Source organism: Cibotium barometz, chromosome 31 (genome assembly GCF_041138505.1).
Source record: "Cibotium barometz isolate CiBa-2024 chromosome 31, ASM4113850v1, whole genome shotgun sequence".
Lineage (NCBI taxonomy): Eukaryota > Viridiplantae > Streptophyta > Polypodiopsida > Cyatheales > Cibotiaceae > Cibotium > Cibotium barometz.
The window spans coordinates 18,298,256-18,323,945 of record NC_141076.1 but is presented as its reverse complement, the minus strand read 5'-3'; the positions used below and the strand labels follow the sequence as shown (position 1 = coordinate 18,323,945).

At 43.5% G+C, this 25,690-nt stretch overlaps 1 protein-coding gene across 2 annotated transcripts in view; it reads right to left on the bottom strand.

Annotated features, from left to right (window-relative positions):
- Positions 1–25,690, bottom strand: part of LOC147620566 (uncharacterized) — a 64,657-nt gene that overhangs the window by 4,016 nt on the left and 34,951 nt on the right. Inside the window, exon 4 of one of the 2 annotated variants that reach the window (XM_086824802.1) lies at positions 22,172–22,283. The exons of the other annotated variant lie outside the window; for it this stretch is intronic. Within the exon in view, the coding sequence (XP_086680928.1) occupies positions 22,172–22,283 (112 nt within the window). The remainder of the gene's footprint in view (positions 1–22,171; positions 22,284–25,690) is intronic. 2 annotated transcript variants of the gene reach the window in all.

The following is a 25,690-nucleotide window of genomic DNA, read 5'->3' as shown; positions in this document are numbered from 1 at the left end:
TTACTGGGCAATTCTATCCCGGGATGCAATGATCCTCAAAAAATTAGGTGAAAGCTAGAGCGGGAGATCATCCTTCAACATAATATCTTGATATTTTGGGAGGAGACCTTTCATCAGTTGCTTCGAAGGGGTTGCTCATTGAACAGCAAACCGCTAGCTATGGACAGATATCAAAGCACACTCGGCTCCTTTTCTGATGGCTCTTTGGTCCTATATGGGGGAGATGAGTGAAATGCCGAGAATGCTCCTATCCCCGCAAATCAGGACAAGCTCAATAACACCATCAACAATCGTGGAAGTGTCCTACCTCCAATCAAGAATGGATGCATACTCCCTAAACCACCGAATGCCAAGAATCATCACAAACCCCAAAAGCAGTAAGACAATGCAGTCTCGCTAAAATGTGGCCTTTTGAACCTTGAATTCAAACTGCTAAGCCTTATGGGAAATTTGAGTACGAAGACCAAGTGTAAACCCGTCTACGCCCAGATGATGGGATACAAGTGTACATCTCATCTTTTTAGCTAGCTGAGGAGAAATGGCATCCTTAGAGCTGCCCATATCGCAGAGGACAATAAATTGTTGTCCCTTGGCTGTCCCATAAGCACGAATGAGGGCTTTCTTTTTCCCTTCAACCTCACCCTCCTTATCGTCAAATACCATGGTTGGTACTAAGTTTTAAAGCGGGTAAGAGTTGTACAGAATTAGTGGTAGATATTGGAGGTGTGGATGAAGCTGTAGCAATGGCTACTGTGGAGGCAGATGTCTTGGAGGCTTGTGCAGCATGCCACTTGGTACAATGTTTCTTACCATGCCGCATGGTGTGGCAGAAGAAATATTGGTTCTCGCCCTTGTACCGCGTTTGCTCGTCTTGTTGGACATATCCACTAGTAATGCCCTCCTTGGCCTTTTCCTCAAGTGTCTTCTAAGGCTTGTATTCCCTATCTTTCTTGTCTCTTCAAGTCTTCTGAGAATCTTTCTTTGAATCCTTGCGATTCTGAGCTCCCTTTCTTGATTGGGATGATGACTGTTGGGTGATGGACGTGGGTGGTGGATGACTGTTGCTAGGGTTTGGGGCTAGGCTGGTTTTGCTTGGGCTTACCTCCGTTCAACATCATCTCCTCATTTTGAGCCAGAGTAAAAGCCTTGCCGCCTTGTTAAATGACTGGCTCAAAATTACGCAAACTGAACCTAATGTTCATATCCAACCCCCTAATTTCAACTTTCCGCCTAACAAATCCACCCTAACAAAAGTTAACTATTAGATATATGCTGTCACGTGCACACCCAGAAGGTGTACAAGTGACATATCATAGCATATCATAAGCATTTAGCAGATAGCATTCAGGAATATCAAGCAATATCCAGGCATTTTACAGCATGGCATTCCAGCATTGAGCATGGCATTCAAGCATTGAGCAAGTAGAATGGGCAGCTGACTGGTATGGACAGCAGTTCAATGCCCGACCAGGTCATGTGGCAGCCGACAGCATCATATAGGCATTTATTGAAGTCATGAGGACTCAGGCAAGCTGGCCAACAGTAGCATGCTGGCCGACCAGCAGCATTCCTTCATATATAAAGCGCATCATCAATTCAGTCATAAATCATCTCACAGATCTTCCTCTCTTCTCAGCGTTTCCTACCTAGGGAGCAAAGAGAGTCAGCAGATCAGCATATTCAGCATTCAGACAGTAGTAAGCATTCAAATCAGTCATCTTCCTACCTCCTACATAGAGGAAAGCCGGCATCCAAGGGTGGACCTCAGCAATGGAGAAAGGAACAGTCATTCACCATCAGCATTCAGCACATCTCTCTCAAAAGCCTATAAAAGCATTGTACTCTTAGAAGCTTAAAAATCATTAACCAAAGTACCATTGAGTCATGCAACCTTTGAGCCCCTTTCATTTCAATCTGTCACATCTCTCACTCCCTCTCTTTACTACACTCGTTACTATGTATCCTTTTCCTCCATAGCTACTACTCTCCTAACCCTAACAGCTCACAAGTGGTATCAGAGCTAGCTATCCATCACCTAAAAGCGCCACCACCGAACAGCTCACAAGTGGTATCAAAGCTAGCTATCCATCACCTAAAAGCGCCACCAGCAACTTTTTCAGTGGTGCTAGGGCTGGGCGCACCACCTCAGCCTTGCCACCTCCGAACATTTTGCCTCCTCGACCGCCTAGATATGCTCGGTAGGCCGCCACGTGGACGTGTTCAGTGCGCCACCACCTGCACATGCTCTTCTGTTCAACGCCGCCCGCTCAGCCACCTCCGCACGTCTTCTACTTGGCCTGGTCCGCCACCTCTTCTCGGCCCTTTTTATCCTTGCTACAGAGAAGGCCTTCTCCAGCACAAAGGACAGCCCTCTATATCTCTTCCATTGACACCTTCTAATGCTCCTCCTTTGCTTCATCTCACTATAAGCTAACCTCCAAAGTTTTCCGCCCATTGTTGCTTCCTTATGGAAAAGTTCTCAAGAATTGGGTTTCTGACATGGCAGACCAAGATGCAGTTACTCTTGATAACGGAAGGACTATGGGGGATTGTCTCTCCGGCGATGAGAATGCTCCTTCAACTAAGGGACCAAAGTTGAAAACCTGGAGGCTACGCAATCAACGGGCAATCGCCATCATCGGCCTCGGACTTGCAGATTCACTCATACATCTAGTCGACTTCAAATCAATGGCTAACCAAATCTGGAACAAGCTAGAAAGGATCTTTGGGAATAAAATCACTAATTCCAAAGTATTTTTTATGCTTAAATTTTATGATCTTAAGATGGAACACAACGAAGAATTAAGTGACCATCTTGCAAAGTTCTACTCATTAGTTTGGCAGCTTACTAGCTTGAAGTGTGAGCCTCATGATGAAGATTAAATGGTTGTTCTTACAAAAAGTATGCAAGATGTTACTCAATTCCAACCATCCCTCAAAGTACTACACCTAGCTTCAACGACATTCGAGGACATGGTAGTAGAAGTGCTTATTGAAAGAGACCAGAGAATCAAAGATGGCCAAGCATCTAGCAACAACCTCGGGGACAATAAGACCTTTGCTAGAGCACAGAACTAGAGGTCCAACAAAAAGATAAAGTGGAGATACTGTCAACGTTTGGGGCACAAGGAGTCACAATGTTTTAAAAAGATTGAGAAAGAGCAAGAGAAGCACCATGTTAATCTGAAGAAGAGGAGCCAATCGAAGAAATCAACGCAACAACCACCCAAGTCTCCCTCAGTGATGAGGAAGACTATGACTGGGCATTCTAGATGTTTTTATGTTGTGTGAGTTTTGTTGGGTTCTCTGCGCGAGAAATGAGATGTAATAATCCTGTGTGCTTTTCATGTGTGTGTTAAAGGACATTGATATTGTAAAAGGCTCCTTTCTCATATAAATCCAGGTTAGGAGTTGGAGGGGTCACAAAGTGACCTCACTACCTCTGCCCAAAACCCTGACCAAAGAGCCTTTGTGAGCATGGCACGGGAGGTGACGCATGGTGAGTCTCGCTCTAAGGCAGCGTGGATGGGATAGGTGGTAGATCTTTTCTATAAACACTCACTTATGTGAGTAAGTGTGTAAGAGTGTGTGAACCTCTTGTAGCCACTTATGTGTGTGTATGTGATAAGCAATGATGTCATGGGCACTTGCCATGTGTCATTGCCACAGTGTGTGGTGTGTCAAAAGATAAGGCTCTAAAAGCCTATAAAAGCATTGTACTCTTTGAAGCTTAAAAATCATTAATCAAAGTACCATTGAGTCATGCAATCTCTGAGCCCCTTTCATTTCAATCTGTCACATCTCTCACTCTCTCTCTTTACTACACTCATTACCATGTATCCTTTTAAGCCTCCATAGGTGCTACTCTGCTAACCCTAACATGTACTCAGCAGAGGGTTCTAATAAACGGACGTTGGATTATGAGCCAATTAAGAAGCATTTAGTATGGGCAATGGGCTAGTGGTTGCTTTGTCACCAGTAGTATAGGTTGTGGTGTCAAGTTTCCTGTCAAATCCCCATGGATCTCCTCGTAGAACGCTCCTGATACAAGACTCGAAACCTGCAAAACAAAGCCAAATAACGTGAAGGGGGTGCAGGACCAAATGACAAAGTATTCACCTCTCTAATCCGACTAAGCGCATCTACTACACTATTCATGAACCCCTTTCGGTAACGGATTTCAAAATCAAAATCTTGCATTAACTCAGCCCATCGAGCTTTCTTCCTCGTAAATCATCGGCATCACACACATACTTGATTGACTAATGATCAGTCAATACTACAAACTTGGAGCCATATAAATAATGCCTTCAAACCTTGAGAGCGTGAATGACAGCATAAAGCTCTTCTCAAGAATTGGCCAACGAGATTGAGTGTCGTCCAGCTTTCTACTCTCAAAAGCAACAGGTTTACCATCTTGGAATAGAGAAGCCCCAATTGCATAGTCACTAGCATCAATCTCAAGAACATAAGGCCGACTAGGATCGGGTAGTACTAAGGTAGGTGCTTCCTTGACTTTATCTTTCAAAAGTCTGAAGGCCATATCCAGATCTTTATTCCAAGTCATAGGCTGATTCGACTTACGTCCACGACCTTTCAACAAGTCGGTCATCAGTAGTGTGAGCTAAGAGAACTCCCGAACAGATTTCCGAAGAAAACCAACAAAACCGAGAAAAGAACGAAGTTGTCTCACAATATGCGGTATAGGCCAAGCCAGAACCTTCTGAACTCGGTCATAGTCAATGCTCAATCCGTCTCTTGTGATCTTGTATCCCAAGTAAATGATTTCTGTCATTAAAAACTCACATTTACTTAATTTAGCATACAGTCGATTCTGTCTTAAAATAGTTAAGACAATCGTGAGGTGTGTAACGTGATACTCAAGAGTACGACTATATACTAAAATATTATCTAGGAACACAACCACGAATTTTTCCAAATGTTCACGAAAAAGATCGTTCATCGTTTGCTGGAAAGTGGCTGGAGCATTTGCTAACCCAAAAGTAATACGAGAAACTCGTAATGGCCATACCTAGTCGAAAGGCGATTCTTTTGACGTGCCTTTCATGTATACGTATCTGGTGATAGCCAGTACGTAAATCTATCTTTGTGAAATACTTCGCTCCGACTAAACAATCAATGAGGTTATCTGATCTAGGGAGAGGATAACGGTTCTTGATTGTCAGTTTGTTCAATCTCTTGTAATCTACACACATTTTCCAGGTGTTGTCCTTCTTTCTCCTGGGTAACACAGGTGCACCCCAAGGTGATTTACTTAGACGGATCTAGCCCATCCTCAAATAATCTATGAGTTGTTTAGCCAACTCATCTTCCTCAACCTCGCTCATCCTGTAAGGTGGAATGCTAACAGGTTGAGCACAAAGGACCAGATCAATACGATGATCTACTGCCCCTTCGGGTGATAAGCCCGATGGTAGCTCCTTAGGAAATACATCTTGAAATGAATCAAGTAACTTCTTTAGTTCTTTGCTTTCAAACACACTTAATTCATTGACATCCATAGTAGGTATAAGGAATGAAGAAAGTGGAATCAAGACACATTAGAAAGCATTATATAGAGAAGAATCCATTATATTTTCAAAATCAACGTTATTTACAAGAAGTCCCTGAGAGGGATGGATACAAAACTGGGTGTTCGTATGTTCAAAGAATAAGTATGACTAGACCAATCTCTCTAGACTTGAAGGTTCTTAAACCACTCAATCCCTAATAACAAGTCTACATGATCTAGTTGCATAACATAGCATTCCGGAATATCTTCGTAGTCCTGAATCCGGATCAGTAGCTTCTCCACCTTTCGATCCCATACTTGCCGACCCACAGGTAAGCGTACCTCGTAGATATGATCGCTAGGTGTTGTGTCCAAACCCAATTTCTGCACAAGTTTATAATTAACAAAGTTGTGTGAGCTGCCAGGATCCAGAAGAATGTGGATTCTATGGCCATTCACTTCTCCATAAACTCGAAGAAGATCATGCAAGCCAAAAACTTTAGAGTTGAACAAAAAATCAGAACATGAACTAGGGCAAGAAAGTATAGTGACAGAAGTACCTATCAAAGACAATTGGTTGGTTGCTATGTTGGTCTTTGCACCCTTCTTCTTCGGGCACTCATTACGCATATGTCATTTTTCTTCGCAGATGAAGCAACGCCCTCCTTTTTGAGCTTCAAAGCCTTGAGGAGATGTTTTTCTTTACTGGAGTCGAAGTAGAATTCTTCGAAGGTTGGTCCAAAGACTTTCTTTCTATCGTGCTAGCCATCGGCGCAGAGAACTTTCTTTTGTGCTTGTTCTCCTGCTCGGTCACGAGTTTAGATTTGGAAGAGACCATTGTATCGTCATAAATACGAGCAAAATGAATGGCCTCGTCCAAAGTTTTGCATTTGTTGTTTTTGACCTGTAAACAGTACGAGTCCGGTAAACCGGCTACGAAGAAACCCAAAAGAGTAGTAGAATCCATCTTCGTAGCTTTCATCTGTAAGTCTCTAAATTTCTGGAGGTAGGCCTCATAAGTGAGGTTCTGTGAGGTCATGGTCAAACTGGCAAACTGAGCAACGATATCATAGTCATCCTCCTTGAGGAATTCTTTCTTGAAGACTTCTTCAAACTGTGCCCACGTTGTTGGTTTAGGTTTGAATTCTTTCCACCAGAGCAAAGCTTTGCCTGAGAGGAAACCTGCTACTAGTTGAATCTTTTTGCCATCGTCATATGGATGAAACTCGAAGTGGACCTGCCACTTATATAGCCATGTGTCCACAATCTCCTTGATACGTTGCTTTTGCTCGCCCCCAAACTATTCCGGAGTAATGTTGGAGCCTAAACAGATGCCAAGGTATCCATGCCAGAGAGAGTAGACAGGATAGTGGTCAATAAAGAGATGGAATTTTGTAAAGCCTACATCTGCGCGGCGACTTGTGCCTGGCGTTCCGAGAAAGACGCTTCGAAAGCAACTTTAAACTCTTGAAAATCAAATTTGGATACAAAATCTTCGAAAGATCGCCATCGGCGGCCTCAATAACCGGCAGGTCTTCACGTTCGGAAATGGGTTCCATCTCCGATTCTTGGGTCGACATTTTGAAGAGGGCAAGGTGAGAGAAAAGCTTGGTCGGAAGTAAGGAAGAGTGTTAGAGAGTATGAGGAGATGTGTGGCAAGAAGCCCACTTTATGCGTATTTTTTAGGCCTCCCAAAAAGCATGTGTTGCTTTTGTGTTTTTTTTTAATGAAAAAAAACCATGCTAGAGGGCTTTTATAAAAGCCACACCTAAAGCTTGGAAAAAAAACACTTTAAAAAACACATAAGCTACACATATAAAGTCACATAGAAGCTAAAAAATCCACATGTTTTTTTTTAAACACGCTTTTGGTTTTAATATTTTTAAAACCCCTTGATGTAGGTTCTAAAAACAAAAAGAAGCATGCCTTTTTTTTTTACGAAGGCTAAAATATCAAAAGCGACTGCCACCCGTCGCTGATCGCTTTCTGCTTTTTTTTTCTGCAGAACTACGATCACCATTTGGCAGCGGCGCTACTGACCTGCACACCCACCTACACGTCGACTGATCCGTGGGGATTCTTGGCTGCCACGACGCCTAGTGACTACAAGAAACCCTTCACCGTCACCTACGAACAACACGAACACCCCTATGGTTCGATGAGTCTGCACACCTGTTGCCCGATGTGTTCCTACCCTTTGCCGACTGGGCTGGCTGCTTGCTTCACACGCACAGCCGACTAATTCAGATTCCTTCTCCCTCTCTTTCCCTTGCTGTACACACGGCCGACTGGTTCACACAGCCGACAGACCTCTCCTGGAATTGACCCTATTTGTGTTTTCAACTGCAATATTTTGGGGCTTTTCACAATCGACCCGCAATTTACACTATTAAACACCCTAGTCACCGATTTCAACAGGAATTATTTGCTTACGTATGCATAACTGGGGATTTTTTGCAGTTTGGATTAGTTTTGCAGCTCTTTCAAGTGTTTTTGTGCCAGAGTGTTTTACCCATTTCCCCCAAATTTTGTTGCACACTTGGACACTTTAGCAGCTTTACAGGTATAGATTTACAGGTGCAGGTTCAGATTTCGTCTAATTGGCTGCCTAAAAATTGGGGCTTTTCTACATTGAGTCTATTTTTTGCAGCATTCGACCAATTTACCTTTGATTTTGCCACGATTTGAGCACTTGTAGGTCTTACAAGCATTAGCTGATCGTGTTTTTCACGGCACATGTATAGATTTGTGGTTTGCTGCAGTATATGTATGCCATTGTGGACACTTTGAAAGATTTCCATCATCGTGCAGTACACTTGCAGATTTGGGGCATTGTATTTCTCGTGGTGAAGGACTTCCCTTTCAATCCATTGCTTATCCTGCTATTTATCTCCCGCATTCATTGCCTACTCATGGTGACTTGTGACAGATTTGTTGTGTTATCATGGCCAACAGTAATAATGACCTCTTTGGAATGCTATCTCAAGAGGACAAGCTCAATGGGGATAACTACCCTATGTGGGCTTATATGATCCGTCATGTATTGGTTGCCAAGAATGTATGGCTATATGTGGATGACACTGAGGAGCGTCCTCTTGCACCTGCTTCAGCGGAAGGTGAATTGTTACAAGACTGAGTATTTTACCTCTTTTCTTAAGCATGTGATTATGTTTAAGCATGTTTAACATTCACTGATCATGTTTATTCTGTATGTGCATGTGTAGATTGTACACGTGTGGATGCAGATACATGTTTGGTGTGTGTGTACATGTGTATGTGTGCGGAAGCTCTCGAACATCGCGGCCTGCTCGCCTGCCTCGCCTGCTCCCTCGACCTGCTAGCATGCTGGTCTGCTCGACCTGCTCGCCCCTTGTGTGTGAGCACGTCTGGTAAGGCGCGCCTGTCTGTGTCGGGCCTGCAGCCCTCTTCGCCACAATCTGAGGGTCCCTTCTTAGCGCAGAGAAATACTGTATTCTCTTCGTCAATCTGCCCTATCTTCCTCTCTTCTGCGACCTGTCTGCGTGTGTAGGAGTGTGTGTGTGTGTGTGTGTGTGTGTGTGTGTGCGCGCGCCTCGCTACAGGTCTCTGTTTTCCCTTCTGTGTAAGATAGTATTCCAATAGCGTTGTCCCCCTTTTTTCTGATCTGTGTCTTCCTGCTGAATCGAATAGTCTCCATGGCAGAAACAAGCAAGTATTATGTCAAGAGAGCTCTTTCTCCTGAACCTAAAAGACAATCAAGGGAAACTCTGCCCCCCATAGCTCCTTCATCTGAAGATGCTTCCTATGTGTTTGACATGTTGAATGAGGATTTTCAACAAAGTAGAAGAGAATGGATACTACCTGCTCCGGAACTCACTTACAAGATGAAGTTGCCTTCTCTTGTGCATCCTCTGAAGAAGCTTTCTCAAACTGCAGTCATCATCTTTTTTCCAAGTAAAATACCCTCGGCTAATGATGTGGGACAATGGGTGAATTCTCTCCTAGGTGGATGCTATGTAGAAGGAGTCTATTTTGCCTCCAGAGGATGTTATGAGGTTCATCTCTTGGATGCATTGACAAAACAAAAGATGCTGGAAATGTCACCTTTATTTTTTGGTCGTCAAATGGTGCACATCATGCCTTGGTCTCCTAATAAGGATTATCAGAGTCTCATTAAACATCACTGCCCTGTATGGGTTGAAGTCATTGATTTTCCAGATTACATGAGAACAGAGCTTCCAGGCTTAGCGATGACATTGGGACAAGTGATCTGTCCCCCTCGTCCCACAGGTAATAAAAATCGTTTTTGCATCTTATGGGATACTGATAGACCAACCCCCTCTTCTATTGCAGTTGAGATTGAGGGTGTTAATTTCGGAAAGAAATATTTTACTTTGAAATGGGGCATTTTTGCTGGAGCTTGTTTCTCTTGTCACAAGTTCGGGCATCTAGCTTCTGAGTGTCCCTCAATCCTTCATCCGCCTCCTCCAGCTGCCATTCCTCAGTCATCTAATAAAGGAGGTCAAAAGACTTATGTGGAAAAGACAGAAGCTAAAGGAGCAAAGCCTTCAGTTCATACAGGGAACCAAGCCAATTCAGCTCAAAACAAGGATAAAGGAAAAAGCAAGCTAGTGGAAAATAATTCATCTTCTCACGAGGGTTGGCAAAATGCAAAGAAGACGGTGCCTCTCAAACAAAGACCTCTCCAATCTCGTAATTGGGATGCTTCTGCTTCATCTCTTGGTCAACCTTCTACCTCTTCGGACAGCCCCATCTCAAAGGCATGGGTTAATGCAGTTAAGAAGGGTATTCCACTTTGTGAAGAAGATGATCTAGTCAGGGAATTGGATTCTGAGGGTCAGCAAGACCCTGTGGCAATGGCAGAGGCCTGATGCCTCCCTTTCTCTTTGAGGACTGCTCATCTCTTGTACATATTTTCATGCGTACTTCTCTTAAATGTTTTTCTTATAACATACAGGGCCTCTGCAATCAGCATAAATGGAGGCTCCTATGGCATTATATAAATAATACTCATCCAGATGTTGTGTGTCTGCAAGAGCATAATCAGCATTCTTTTGCTGGCCAGCATGGGTTCTTTTCAGGATATGATATATTTTATGCAGGATCTGGACAATTCTCTAGGTTGTGTATTTTAGCCAGGCATGATCTGCAGCCCTGTGTAGCATATAATGATCTTTGTGGCCGATGGATGATTATCCAATGTATGATCAATGGAGAGATTTTTGAAATAGGCTCCTTGTATGCCTCTCAAATTTCAGCTTCCAGAGCTCAAATGTGGGACTCCATAAACCAATATCCTTGGTCCTCAAATGCTCTTCTTTGTGGTGACTTTAATAATTCTCCTCACTGGAAGGACAATACCACACATAAATCCCATATGCTTCCCTCTGAAATCCAGCAATGGGAACATATGACTTCATCACTTCATACTGCAGATTTATGGACAGCAACTCACCCTTCGGTTTTGGGATTCACATATCATGATAATGCTTTTACAGAATATTGGGCCAGGCTTGATAGATGGTATCTTATTCATGCTCAGCAATATGATGATTATACATGTCAAATGTGGACTGATTATTCTCAACAACTATCTGATCACACTCCACTTTGGCTCAACCTTTCATTTGGTATGCCTCTGGATGATATTCAGCTCTCTTTAGTCAGACATTTGCAGGTTAATCAATTATATCTTTCTCATGAAAAATTCCAGCAAATGATCAGATCGGCTTGTAAGCCATTGTTATCCCATGCTCAGGAGGATCTGGATTTTGCTTCGAACTCTTTTGTGCATCGTATTCAAAATGTCATTAAGGAATATGGAAGATGGTACATGGCAGAAACCAGACAGCATATCCAGTGGGCAAAATCATACAAGCAGTCTTTGGTACAGATTAGCCATCAAAGGTCTCTTTCTGCTTCTGAACAGAATTCTTTGTCTTGTGCTTCTTCCATAATTGATGCTAATGATAAACGCAAGCTTTCCAAATGGCAGACAAGGGCTAGAGTTAAACCTATGCTAGATAAGGGTTGCTCCTCGAAATCTTTCTTTCGAAATTTACACACGTACAGACAAAGTCAATCTATCATGAGAGTCAGGAAACCCGATGGTCTTTGGACCCAGACTTTATCGCAGCTAGAAAAACAATGTCTGGATCATTTTCAGCTTCTTTTTTCTCTACCATCTTCTTCTACACCTCAGGCTGCATTGGCTCGGAGCAGATTTATTGAGCTTGTTTCTCCTATTGTTTCTTTGCAAAAAGCTTCAATGCTGGAAATGTCCTTTTCAGATACTGAATTGGATGAAGCCCTCAAGCATTTGGGTAAACATAAATCCCCAGGCTGGGATGGTTTGACGGTTGAATTTTTTGTAGCCTTCTGGGCTGAATTGAAGCTCATTAATGTAGCCTGGCAGCATCAACATCTTCCCTCAGCTTGGAGGCATGGTCTGGTTAAGCTTCTGCCCAAAAAACCTCTGTGTGAGACAATGGATGACTAGAGGCCTATCACTTTGATGCCTGTTATATATAAACTTATTGCTAAAATGTTGGTACATCGAATAAAGGATATCCTTCATGATGGACTTCATCCCAGGCAATATGGTTTTCTTCCAAGAAGGCATATACATGATAATATCTCCAATACTCTCATTGCAATGGAATATGCAAAATACTCTGCTCAGGATGTCCTGGTCATGCAGGTGGATGTGGCAAAGGCATTTGATACGGTGCAGTGGGATTATGTTTCTCAAATCATGTCTAAACTTGGTTTTGGGCCAAAGCTAGTTAATGTCATATATTGGCTTTACTCAGATTCCACTGCTCAATGCTTTATAGGGAAACATTTGTCTGAGTCTTGGGACTCTAGAACGATCAGTTCGACAGGGATGCCCTCTCAGTGCTTTGTTCTATGCTATTACTTCACATCCTTTGCTTCTTTATATGGATCATCTGGTTGATACTAGACAGTTAGAGGGGCTTCAGATTGCTGGTTCACGGCCTTTCATTGCACAGGCTTATGCAGATGATTCATTCTTCATGCCAAAGAACAGTCCTCTGGAGCTTCGCCTATTGATGGATACTCTTTCAAATTTCGGGTTGGCAGCTGGTCTAAAAATTAATTTTCAGAAATCAAAACTCTTACCTCTCAAGCATTGTGACTCGCATGCTATCCTGTGGCCCGGCCAGATTATTTATCCGGAAAGCATAGTAAGACATTTGGGTTATCCCATTGGCTGGAAAATCAGAAATAAGCAACAAATATCTTGGGTACTAAACAAAATTCATGACAAATTAGAATATTGGAAGATCTCCACTTGGCCATTGCACGTACGGCTTCAAATTGTTTAGTCCATTGTTCTGGCTTATGTCCAGTTCTACCTTCCTCTATTACATTGGTCATCTCGAGATCTTTCTTCTTTTATGTCTCAAGCCATGGAGATTTTTTGGAAAACTAAGCTTCATAAAAAGCTTTAAGGTTGCTCAAAATGGACTTGCTTTGCTCACCAAGAATGCATGGTGGTTTGAATATTATAAACATCAAATTTCATGTGCTGGCAAGAAAGATCACTATGCTCAAAACCTTTTTTCAACAAGAGCAGCCTTGGTCTATCATGTTGGCAATTTTGTGTGGTCAGATGCGCACAAATGCTTATGGTCGTTGGTTAGTTGATCCATCGGAAGTAGTACTTGGCAAATTTCAAGGTAAAATCCCTGGTTGTCCATTCTCTACTTCCTTGATTCAGGATTGGAAGAAAGTGCTCTCTCGCATCAAATGGTCTCCCCATCCTGCCTCTATAGCTTCCTCGCTTCGAATGGAAAGCATACATTGGAGTGCTGTTTTTTACTCTCCCCTTGCTGTACAACAACCAATCAGAGCTTACAATCTTATGAAGTTGGGCATCCGGTTCATTGACGACATGGTAGATACTCGAGGGCAAATTCTTTCTTTTCCGGCAGCATGCCAACAATACAATCTTGGGATGCATCATAGATCTATATGGAAAGCTATTGCAGATCTCTTACACCCTTTCATTCCGATTCCAACATTGGATGTAAGAGACAGGCTTCAAGATTGGCATCTTGAGTCTTCAAGTTCAAGATTATCCTCTCAGCCTTTGCATCTATTGACTTCTATACAGGCTTATCGATTGATATTACCTCCTCCATGGATTGCTCATCATGCTAATTCTCTTTGGCATCTGGATAAGTCTTTAGCTTGGTGGAAAGGAAAACTCACATTGATATGGAAGTTGAAAATGCCATTGAAGCAGAGACTCTTTCTTTGGAGATGCATTGTCGATATGTGGGAGTGAAATTGGCTCAAAGAAGGATTGCCTCTCCTTTTTGTCCAAGATGTCATCATACTACTGAGAGTAATCCGCATTTATTGTGGTCTTGTTCATATTCCAGAGACCTTCTGGACAAGATCTCCTATTTTTTATCTCTCAGATTTCCTGCACACAGGTTCTACAAGTTTTTCTGGACGTGCCAGTGCATGCTCATATCATTGTACATGTGCATGTATATGTTTTTGCGTATTTCTCTTACCTTGTTGCAAGTGCAGCAGCTGAGATCTCCTTCTTCTGTTGGGCACTCAAGACAGCCTATGGGGCAGCATAGGGGTGACCAAGGGGGCAACCGAGTAGAAGCCCTACAGAAGGGGTTGCAGCCAGTACAGCAAGGGGCAGCCTAGTCACACTGTAGAGGTGGCCAAGTGCAGCCAGTCAGCAACCAACGCAGCAAGTGACGTGGCGCTGCCACGTGGCACTCGCGGCTAATGCAAGCACTGACGTGGCTGGACTGCAAGCGCTAACATGGCACAGGCAGCTAATGCAGGCGTGGTGGATTGCAGGAGATGGCGAGCTAGCCCATGTGAGGCGGCAGTCAGCTGACATGGCAGGCACCCACGCGAATCCCCAAAACGCAAGGAAAAGGCGCCGGGCAGCAAAAGCGCAAGAGAAACGCCGAGCAGCCAAAAACGAATATAAAAAAAAACTGCGTGGATTTCGGAAAAAAAAAATGCTACGCCCAGTTTTTTTTTAAATTAAAATAATAATAATAAGTGAAAAGCACTTGTAGTTTTTTTTTTCTTAGGGGGAAAATCTATGGTTTTCACCCCCAAACTTGTATAAAAAGGAGGTCAAGGCTCTTGTATCCAACAAAACAAATTGGGTGAAAGCTTCAAGGAGATCTCCTCTACATGGAGCAAGGAGATTTCTTCGCAGGAATTGTACAAGGGCTATGCCGACTTCAAGTGATAAGTAAATACCTGCGAGGGCGCCACGCTTTGGGGCCAATTGGTCTTTTGTGCAGGAGCACTCTAGCTCCACCTCTTTTTCTTCCTCTTCGAAGTTTATTATTCGAGATCATAAAGAGTTTTAAGTGTGATTAAGTATGCTCACCGCCCGCCGCAAGTTTCTGAAGGCGGGTTTCAAGGTTCCATTGCCGGGATACATCGTCAACTTTTTAAACCAGGCGAGCCTATGGTCAACACATTTAATTTTATGGCTGGAACTAGTGCGGAGATGAAGGATTTATCTTCAGAAGAGGAAGACTACTTCGAAGAAGTCAAGGAAAGCGAGCAAGAATTACCTCCCGATACGCCAGAATTTGAAGATGATGATGCCACATATGAAGCAAAGATGCAGAGCTTGATGGAAAGTTAATGGAACTCGCGACAAAGGACTCACGTTTTCCACAAAACTTCAAAGTTGATTCTAAACCATGGAAGCAGGGATCTGAGAAGAAAGCTAAGCCTCAACATTCGGCTCCCATCTACCCAAATTTTCAGCCATACCCTGATTCTTCTTCTTCTTTTCCCCCCTGCTACTACTTCTCATCCTGGTTACTTTGGCGGAGGCTCTGTCTTTCATTCCATGATGGGTGTACCCAACATGGGCATGACTGGGAGCTATGGTATGCAGCCACGTATGTATGGAGGTATGCCAGGAGGTATGTATGGAACTTATGGTGGTGGTGGCGGAAGTGCTTTTGGTATGCCTGGTATGGGAGGTGGTATGATGGGCATGGGGTCTAATGCTGTGGGCGATTCTTTTCTCAAACCACATCCCTATGATAATCTTGTTGCAGGCGAGAAGCCAACAGATTATAAAGAGGGTGGTGCTACAGTAAAGTTTGATACTTTTAGTGGTGCAAAGGATCGTTTGAAGGCTCTCACCTTCATTTAATAGTTTGATGCGGCATTTTCTGGTGGTAACTTCACAGAGGCATCTAAGGTACGGAAGGCAGCTTCTTTCCTAAAAGGAAATGCTCTTCAATGGTGGTTGACACTTGTTCATCAGGGAATAGCACCAAGCACTTGGGTGGAGTTCAAACAAATCTTCTCATCTGTATGGTTAACACCGACTTTTGAGGTGGATGTTATGACGGCTTGGCATCGATTAGATTCTAGAGACTGTAGCAATCTGGAAGAATATAACAAGAAATTTTGGGATGCTTTGCTACCGGTCACATCCTTTAGGCCAGTGTCACTCGTTGAGCAGGTAGAGACGTATTGTTGTGGGTTACCCAAGGAGCTTCGTGACTATTGCATTAAAACAAAGTTCACCAATATGACTCAGATGATAGAAAATGCTCAGACTAGATATGCCATGCTTACTGGTCAGATGTCAGGATTTAAGGATCAACGTCTCTTCTCAAAGAAAGCATTTAAAGAGGCAAAGGAGTCAAAGGACAACAACGACACTGAACCACGAGAGAAGGGGCAATCCAAGAAAAGGAAATTTCAGCCCTTACCTCAAAGAACAAACGAAGAAAAGAAAGAACTTATAGCTGCCAACAAATGTTTCTCTTGTGGAGAAGAGGGACATCGGTACTATAGGTGTCCGAAGAGAGCACTTAAAAACGCAGATGACTCACAAGAAGAGCCCAAAGCAAAGAAACAGAAACCGTCTGCTGGACTGGTACCTGACTTGATAGGGTTGAAGTAACGGGATGCATCTTCAGAGTTGTGTAGAGCATGGGGAAGACTTCAAGATCATCAGGAGGTCTTGATCTTTTTCGATCCTGGGGCTCGTGCAAACTTCATCACCCCTGAGCTTGCGGCAAAGTTGGGCATCAAACCAGAAGAGATGGGTGTGTTTCATGAGGCTACTTTGGCTTGTCCTAGACATACGGTTGAGGTTACACCGATCATTGGGAAACTGCATCTCAGTGTAGACTTACACGGACAGAGAGGATGATTTCTACATTATGCCGTTGAAGGGTTGTGATGTTTTGTTGGGTATGCCTTGGTGCCATAAAGTTAAAGCAGTGGTAGATACTTTCAATAGGAAAATCACTCACTCACAAGAATAAGGAACACACTCTTGATGTAAAGCTTAAAGGAGAATCTATTCCTCTTGTATCGGCCTCGGCCATTTCTCATTTAATAAAGAAACATCTTTCTGTTTACTTAGTGTTTGCTAAAGAGAATCAGGATACCACAGATTCCAACCTGTCTAAGTTGGACAAGGAAAGAATGGATTTTCTCAAAAGTTTTCAAGATTGTTTTTCAGAGACTTTGCTAGGGGAGTTACCGCCTGCTAGGCCTGAGGATCATGCGATTGATTTGATTCCTGGGAGTTAACCACCAAATAAGCCACCCTATAGGGTGAGTGCAACCCAACAAGAAGAGATTATGAGCCAAGTGCATGATCTGTTGGACAAAGGGTTGATTCAGTTGAGCTCTTCGCCTTATTGTTCACCAGTGCTTTTGATACAAAAGAAAGATGGTTCTTGGCGGATGTGCATTGATTACAGGGCACTGAATAAGATTACCATCAAGAACAAATTTCCTATACCACGAATAGATGATATTTTCGATCGGTTACAAGGAGCAGCTTACTTCAGTCGCATTGATTGGAAGAGTGGATACCATCAAATTCGCATCAGACCAGAAGATGTGAACAAGACAGCCTTCAGGACAACTTTTGGACTTTATGAGTTTTTTGGTCATGCCTTTTGGTCTTACGAATGCTCCAGCAACTTTTAACAGGATGATGGATCGAATTTTCCGACCCCACCGTGCTTTTGTGGGTACCTTCTTTGATGATATGATTGTGTTTTCTCATTCAGAAAAGGAGCATCGGAAGCATTTGACCAAAGTGTTTGAGGAACTCAGAAAGCATAGGTTGGTTGTCAATGGGAAGAAGAGTGAATTTTTCATGCAAGAGATTCGCTTTCTTGGGCACACACTGTCTAAGGATGGCGTCAGGATGGATCCAGTGAAAATTGAAGCGATAAAAATTTGGCCGGATTTGCAGTCTATACATGATGTGCAAAGTTTCTTAGGACTTTGTCACATCTCAGTTGAGGCAGAAGGTTTTGACAGAATGCCATGCTCTGCCTTATGCAAGCCATCGTGGTATTGAGGCTACAGTGAAAGCTTTGGAGGCATTCTTTTATTGGCCTAGTATGCGCAGGGATGCTGATGCTTTTGTTCGTGATTGCATCATTTGTCAGAAGGTGAAGTATGACCGTCAAAAGACACCTGGGTTACTTCATCCTTTGCCTATTCCAAATAGACCGTGGGAGAGTATTGCTATGGATTTTATCTTTGATCTTCCGAGGACAAAGAGTGGCGGCGTTGTATTCAGGTCGCAATGAGGCTCATGTAGCTTACCTTCGGGGCAAGCTTGAGACTGACCGCGTGCTTGAAGGTGACTCTATCGATCAGTACCTTACGCATGTGAAAGACCTACGAGAGCAACTCATTAACATTGCTGAGGTATTGACAGATGGCTATCTTGTTCAAACAGTTTTGCGTAATTTGCCTGACTCTTATCAGACATTTGACACCACTTTGCGGTTGTTGGCTGGCAATGCACCTAATGCGGTCACTTTTGACAACCTTGTAACTCTCTTGCTCAGTGAAGAGCAATCTCATTCCAATTGGAACAACATGATGTCTGTTGAGTCAGCAATGGCTGCTCCCTTTCGTGGGAATAGATCTGGGCCTAAACCTAGCCCATCGGATCCTCCCAAGACAGAGGACAAGCCTGAAAAGAAAAAGCGCTAAAATTATTGCAGGAAAACAGGGCACACCATAGAGGAAAGCAGGAAGCATATTGAGAGTGAAAAAAAGAAGAAGTTGGCATCTTCTTCCACAAGTGCAGATCAGGCCAATTTGGCTACACATGTATCAGCCTTGATCCTTACATCTTCATCACCTGCAGACATGTCTTCTAATGCCGTTGCTTTTGATGACTATGCTCTATAGTCTGTACTCCTTGGTATGCATTGTCTGCAAGGTCACCACGAAACGTTTCACTGCTGAAATGAAACGTTGTTGAAACGATTCATTTTGGAATGAAACGTTTCACCACCGGAAGGTGGCCAATGAAACGATGGACCGAAACGATTATATACATAAAATCTAAAGGTTGGGCATGGTGCCAAAGAGCTGAAAGTATACACAATGCACACCAACAGTTCAATAATCAATCAATCATAACCCTCAAATTGGTGGAAGAATTGGGCAACCAATTTGGGGGTTTTGCCCAAACCCTCGAATTGGTGGAAGAATTGGGCAACCAATTTGGGGATCCAAATTGAGATTTGCACAAATTAGGGGATTTTGTCCCAAATTGGACAAAACCCCCAAATTTGGGCATCGAATTGAATGGCCATTTCTGAATATTGAGAAGATGGGCTTATAGCTATGATTTTTGTACGTTTTTCTCATACTTGATAGAAATCTCTTATTTTTTTCTTGTTTTTTTAAACTGCCCGCCTTGAAACGTTCTACGTTTCACTCCATGCATGAAACGTTTCACCAACGTTTCGCGTTTCGCGTTTCAGGGGAAGTGAAACACGTTTCGAGGTGACCCTGATTGTCTGGCAAATGCATTTCAGGAGGGGATTTTACTTGCCCACATGCAGTTGGTGATGCCTCATGGTCACTTATGCTTGTTGACCCTTATGCTTGTCTATGCTAGACGCTTTCTCTTATGTGATGTCTACTGGAGATGCCTTTTATGCTCTTTTCCCTTGCAGCGGGATCGTTTCTACAGTGCTGACATTGTCACTTTCTCACATGTGATGTTTACTAGGAGTGCCTTCTACACACTCGGCCACTGTTGACTTGCCCTCATGGTTTTGACATGTCACATGTATATTATTCATTGTGGGATTATATGCATCTTTATACTTGCCATACATGCCACTGATCATGGCATCGCTGAGAGTTTACCCATCCTCTCATAGCATTGGCTGATGCCCGCCTCAAGCCCCCACTTTTTCTCCCGATTTTCAGCTTTTCCCCTTGCTGTTTTTTTACTTTTATCAGCCCTACAATTGCTGATTTTTCCTCATCGGATCCTCCATTGATGAGTTTCCCTCTTGCAACTTACATTGCATGTCTCATAGGCATGACTTCTGGATCCTGTTGCCTTTACACATGCGTATATCTGCTACTTCTTCTTATGCTTATCACTGGTGCAGTTGAAGAACTATGCTTTGCTCTCTTGTTGTCATTGCTCTCTTGTTGTCATTCAAGTGGATTACATGCAATTCAACTTGGCATTCGGATGCTTGCCTTCAAGGGGGTATTATGCGATGCCTCTTGATTTGATGCAGTTGATGTCCACATGATCTTTGACATGCATTTCAGGTGATGCATTTATGTACTCCTGTGCTCTAGCATTAGCACTATGACATTGGGGCTTCTCTATTTTCCTGTCATACAGTGCTTGCTTTTCCCATTGGCACTGCAATTCACTCTTACTAGTGCCATTCACTCTTACTGTGGAGAATAGTGCAAGGCAACATTCACAGCTTTATAACCCTGCTGCTACCCGTTCACACCGTTCACTTGAGGGGGGTTTGTTAGTCATGTCCACTCCCGGCTAGTCAGGTGTGAACCCAGCTTACTCACGGGCACTTTCTTCCTGTGACTAGACACAGGTTTTTTTCCCGTGTGAACACACTTATGTGTGTTGGGCACTACTCACTTAATTAGTGCAAATGAAACTAGAGAGAGATCCTAATGAGAAGCTCAAGGAGAGAAGGCTCTGATACCATGTTAAGATTCATGATATCTCCTACACATAGCTATGGAGATTAGGCTTTATCTTATGACCTTCTAATGACAAATGATTAAGCTAATCTAGGGTGGATGCTACCTAAGTACACTCATGCTAATAAGTATGTGCAATAGACTCAAGCACAATCACGTTACAAGATTAAGACTTGTACTCATAAAGAGACTTGAGATGTGTGTAAGTGATATATTTTCATTGCTTGAAATGGTCCCCTTTTCTATGAGGAGGTACACCCTTGGGCTTGTACATCAATGTGGGATAATCCCCTTTGCTCATGTGGCTACATACTATGCTTTGCTCTTGCTTGGCTACTCCCTACCTCTTCCTTGTGCTCCATGGCACCACATTTCTCAACAGCTTCCACGGGTCACTATGAAGCCTAGCAAGTGGCCCTCCATATTAATCGGATGCCGAAGTAGAGGAAGTAAAGAGATACCAAAGTGCTCGCAACAAACAAGTCGAAAAAGTTGACACGGAGGCCAACTCAAAAAAGGTGAATTGCTTCTCACTAATGAGTCTTTTTTATGCTAAAGCTTATCAGGTAGCTATGCAGTTGTGGTCAACAGTGGTCTTGGTGGAGAACATGGCAGATAATACCTCTCAAAACGTCAAAACAGTACAGAATCCTGATTGGCCACTTGTTCGGTGTCTGCAGTAGAGTATGACGATGGTGGATAGTCTCCACCAACAGCTGGATGCCCAAATGTGAACCAATCGAGATGTTATAGGCATGTTCGCACCGCCTGATGACTTAAGGAGCTGCATGCAAGATTGAAGGCAGACAATCAACCGGAAGGAATATAGATACACAAGCCTAGTAATGTGGGCCATCGAAGCAGGCACATGCAACGCCTGGTTGCAATACTGCTGCATCCAAGGCCATGCTCAAACAGCAGCACAACGGCACCCAACATGTTGGCTCGTCCATATATGTAGGCTGGCCACACCACAGTGAAGGGCACAGCATAAATGTTGATTGACCAGCAGTTGGGAGGCTGTCAAACACTTTACCGTCCCTTCTTTCTCCCATCATCTTGAGCAGACAGCCAGCTCAGCAGCGTGCATGAGCATGGAGCCTTCTGGAGAAGTTTTACTTCCCCATAAAATCACTATCAGGCATCCAGTCATGAGCCGTTTAAGCTTATTTTACTTCCCCATAAAATCACTATCGGGCAAGGTAAATATCAGTAGTTTTAGTATTAGCTATGTTTGAGTGGTTTGTGTCAGTATTCCGATGTGTCTCTCTTTTATCTCTCAAATCTCAAGTGCAAAAGTCTTCTAATACACATGCACGTGTAAGGTTTGATAAGGCAAGATTGTTGGATGCACATGTACATGTTTATCTATACACAAATGTGCAAGTGAGGACTCCCACTGGCATAAGGCTTATGCTATACATGCATGTATGCTTGCACACATGTTCATGTTGTACACACCCATATATGTGTTTGCATGCATTATTGCAAGGCATAATAACATGCACAAGCCACATGTATCTAGAATCTCTCTAGGTATACATGTATGTAAGCATCTTTAAAGTTTGCTTGCTCCAACAAAATATAGTAAACTTGTAAGGAGCGCTTTAGGTGGTTTTTTTTATGGCCCCAAGGACTCACCCGATTGTCGATGCAACAGCTTTCCTCCCCTAATGAAGAGCAGTGTGGGAACTTCCTTGACCTTTAAAGCTGCTGCCAAATCCACTTCGAAAGACACATTTATTTTCACAAGCTACAAAACAGAAAAAAATCACATAAAATGTCAATGGACCAATTTAAAAGAAGGCTAAAGAACTCATCAGGATAAGGTATGTTAGATGCATTGCCATTTTCTCAATTGAAAAGTTTTGAAAAAATGCTACATTCGGAAAACATTGTGCATGGAGGATATGTACAAACTGCATAAAGAAGCATACAGGATGCATGGATGAAGCATACGGGATGCCCATTAAGTTACAAAACAAAGTAGGCTTCAAAGTGTTTATAGAAACGAAAGCACTCAGTACAGCATACCAAACAGTATGTATGGTATGCGAAGTACCATACTCACAAATGGATAGGTGCATTGGCACACCTTGAGAAGAGCGGGGCCTCAGAAACAAGTGGTGTCTGGGGAAATCTTGGAGGCCCACAATGTCCCACGGACACAAGATTCGAGGAGCGCACCATCTCATTCCTCAAAAGACAAAGTTACGAGTAGCCTTTATAATCTCATTGCCTTGGCAAAGTGAGCTTGGAGTCCTAGCAGAGGCACACATGACCATAGCTTAGAAGTGCTTCCTTGGACTAGTCAAATACATGCTTTATTGAAGGGTGCACCGTCTCGTCCCTCAGAAGACAAAGTTATGAGTAGCCTTTGTAATCTCATTGTCTTGGTAGAGTGAGCTTGGAGTCCTAGCAAAGGCACACATGACCATAGCTTAGAAGTGCTTCCTTGGACTAGTCAGACACATGCTTTATTACATTGATGATTGACCTACGCATTTCATCATCAATTTATTTTATTTTTTTGTTCTGGCTCTTAGAGATGCTCCGTGCATCTCCTCTTACAGATTGTAAACAAGTTGTACTTTCTTGGTCCCATATGCCATTTTGGATTTCCCACACCAGAGATTCTAGGGACTTTTCCTCCTGGAGCTTCACAGACACAGGGAGTCCCTTTTGCGGCCTAGACCAGCAGTACCCGTCAGAGGACTAGTACAGAGAGCTCTCACCAACTTCTTCCAAACCAGAGTGACGAGGGCAGATTCACCCACTACACCCGTCCTCCAAGCTGATGCAGGAGCTTGGCCAAGAGGAGTGACACTAGATACAGCCATTGAGCTATGCAAAGCCCGACACACTCAACCTCGTGGTCCCCGCCCACACTGCGTCACTACAAGAGGATCACAGCCATCATCTCCCACCACCACAGGACTTTCTCCCGCCGGCCCAGCTTTACTACATTGGGTGCCATGTTGCAGCGTCCTATGCGGGGTATTTTAGGGTGATATGAGAGCTGCACACTTTTGTTTTGGGATCAGATCTGACATTTCAGCTCTTATTACTTTCTTTGATTTTTATTTTTAGTACCCATGATGATGTATTTCATGGACATGATGTAACCCTTTGGTCTCATAGGTCATTTTGGCCTTTTGTAGACATTAATACAACTCTCTCTCTCTCTCTCTCAGCAGGTACCTCAGTACATATTATGCTTTATGCTGATGATATTGTATTAGTGTTTGAGTCTCTAGGTCTTCTGCAGCAGCATCTACATGCACTTCGATGATTTCTGCGCACAGAGGGGTCTTGCTGTGAACCTTGGGAAAACCAAGGTTATGGTCTTTCATACATCGAGACAGGGCAAGAGTCAGCTGACATTCACTCTCGCAGGACGCCAAGTGGAGGTGGTGACATCATACGTGTACCTAGGGGTTACCTTCTCTGCAGCAGCCATGCACTTCACCATGGGTTCAACAGCGAGAGCTAGATTGACACGGGGATATGCAGCATTGGCTATGCTAGAGAGACAGTGCCACCAGAGGAGCCCCGGACGAAGGGGTGGCTATTTGACACATTAGTCACACCGGCACTGATGTATGGAGCGGCGGTATGGGCGCCAGGCCTTGCTACCCATTGGTGGACACAGATAGAGAGACCACAGGCCCTCATGATGGCACGCATGATACGCAGCAAACCGTCGGTACCTCGTGACATTATCCGAGCAGAGTTTGTTGCGCCTCCTATGATGGTAGAGGCCATATCCCAGACTATATGCCTGCTAGACAGATTCAGAGAGATGCCACAAGACAGATTGTCATACAGATCTTTTGAGGCATCTAGACAACTAGCTGAGGCAGGAGACAGAGGATCATGGTATGCACAGGTCACACATTAGTTCTCACAGCATGGCCTAGACATGGATCATCTACCACCATTCCAGTATGACAGGGATGCACCACATATCCGTCTCTCTCATAGTGAGAGGAACAGAGTATTGAGACAGGACTAAGCTTTCCGCTGGGACTTGTGCCTTTGTGTACATGCCCGAAAACGCCTGAAGGATTGGCTTTCCACTGGGTCTGGTATCGCAAATACTTGACTGGAAGCGCCTGGTCTTATATGGTTTCATGAACGGAAATTGCTCATGCCAATGCTGCATTGCATAGCATCTTTATGTGCTTGCCTGCAAATGAAATTACATGCTGTTTTCATGCCTCCATGACCTATGTGTAGTTCCGGGCTAGGGGACGCCCGCCCGTGAACCGTGCGTGTGAAACTGTCTGCTGACATGGTTGTGTGGCATGTGAACAGGTGGTAAGTATTACCCAATCTAGGCTCAAATAGCCCTTAGGACTTAGCCAATATTTATAAGTGAGTGCGTTCCCACTTCATTAAAGTTTGGGCGCCCAAAAGTCACTTATAAATTATGACCGCTTCCAAGTTCACACTCACTGAAGTCCCGAGGCGGACAAGACTCGATGTCCAGGACCTGATCCTCCCCTTTTACTCATAAATGGACATCTCCCCATGTCCCTTCACCTGATTGGACCCCAATTCACTTACTTATTAAGAGAAAATTCGTGTTTTCTCTTCATGAAGATTTTTGGAGGCTAAAAACTCTGTTTTTCCACCATTTCTCTCCATTTCCAAGCTCTCCATAGCCATACCCAACTTGCTAGGGTGTTTTCCAAGCTTCCAAGAGTGTTTCCAAGTGCTAATCACTCTCCTACTCACTCCCAATGACTGGAATTCAGCAAAACAGCTCTCATTTTTGCTGAAATTTTTGGTCTTTTTGCTGAAAACCCTAATTTCAGCCTTCCTTTCTCAAATTGAACCATAGGGGGAGCTTTCCCAGGATTCCCTTCATCCTCTTGAAGACTTTTGTCGCGAAGGATTGCGGCAAATCGAAGATATCAACACTTCTAAAGCTTCCAACGCGAAGGCTTCCGCTTGCAACAACTTCTATGAAGACTGGTAAGCTAATTAGACAATGTGTTGTCACTTATTCAGTAGAAGGGCAGGACTCCTTGTTTAGCCGCCCTGTGTAGTATTTCTCTTGTCCTATGTGCTCTTGAAGATGTTGCTACCTTGCTTGATAGAACATAGAGCCAATGGTAGAGAATATGGGCACTGAAGTCAGGCCGGGCATCAAGG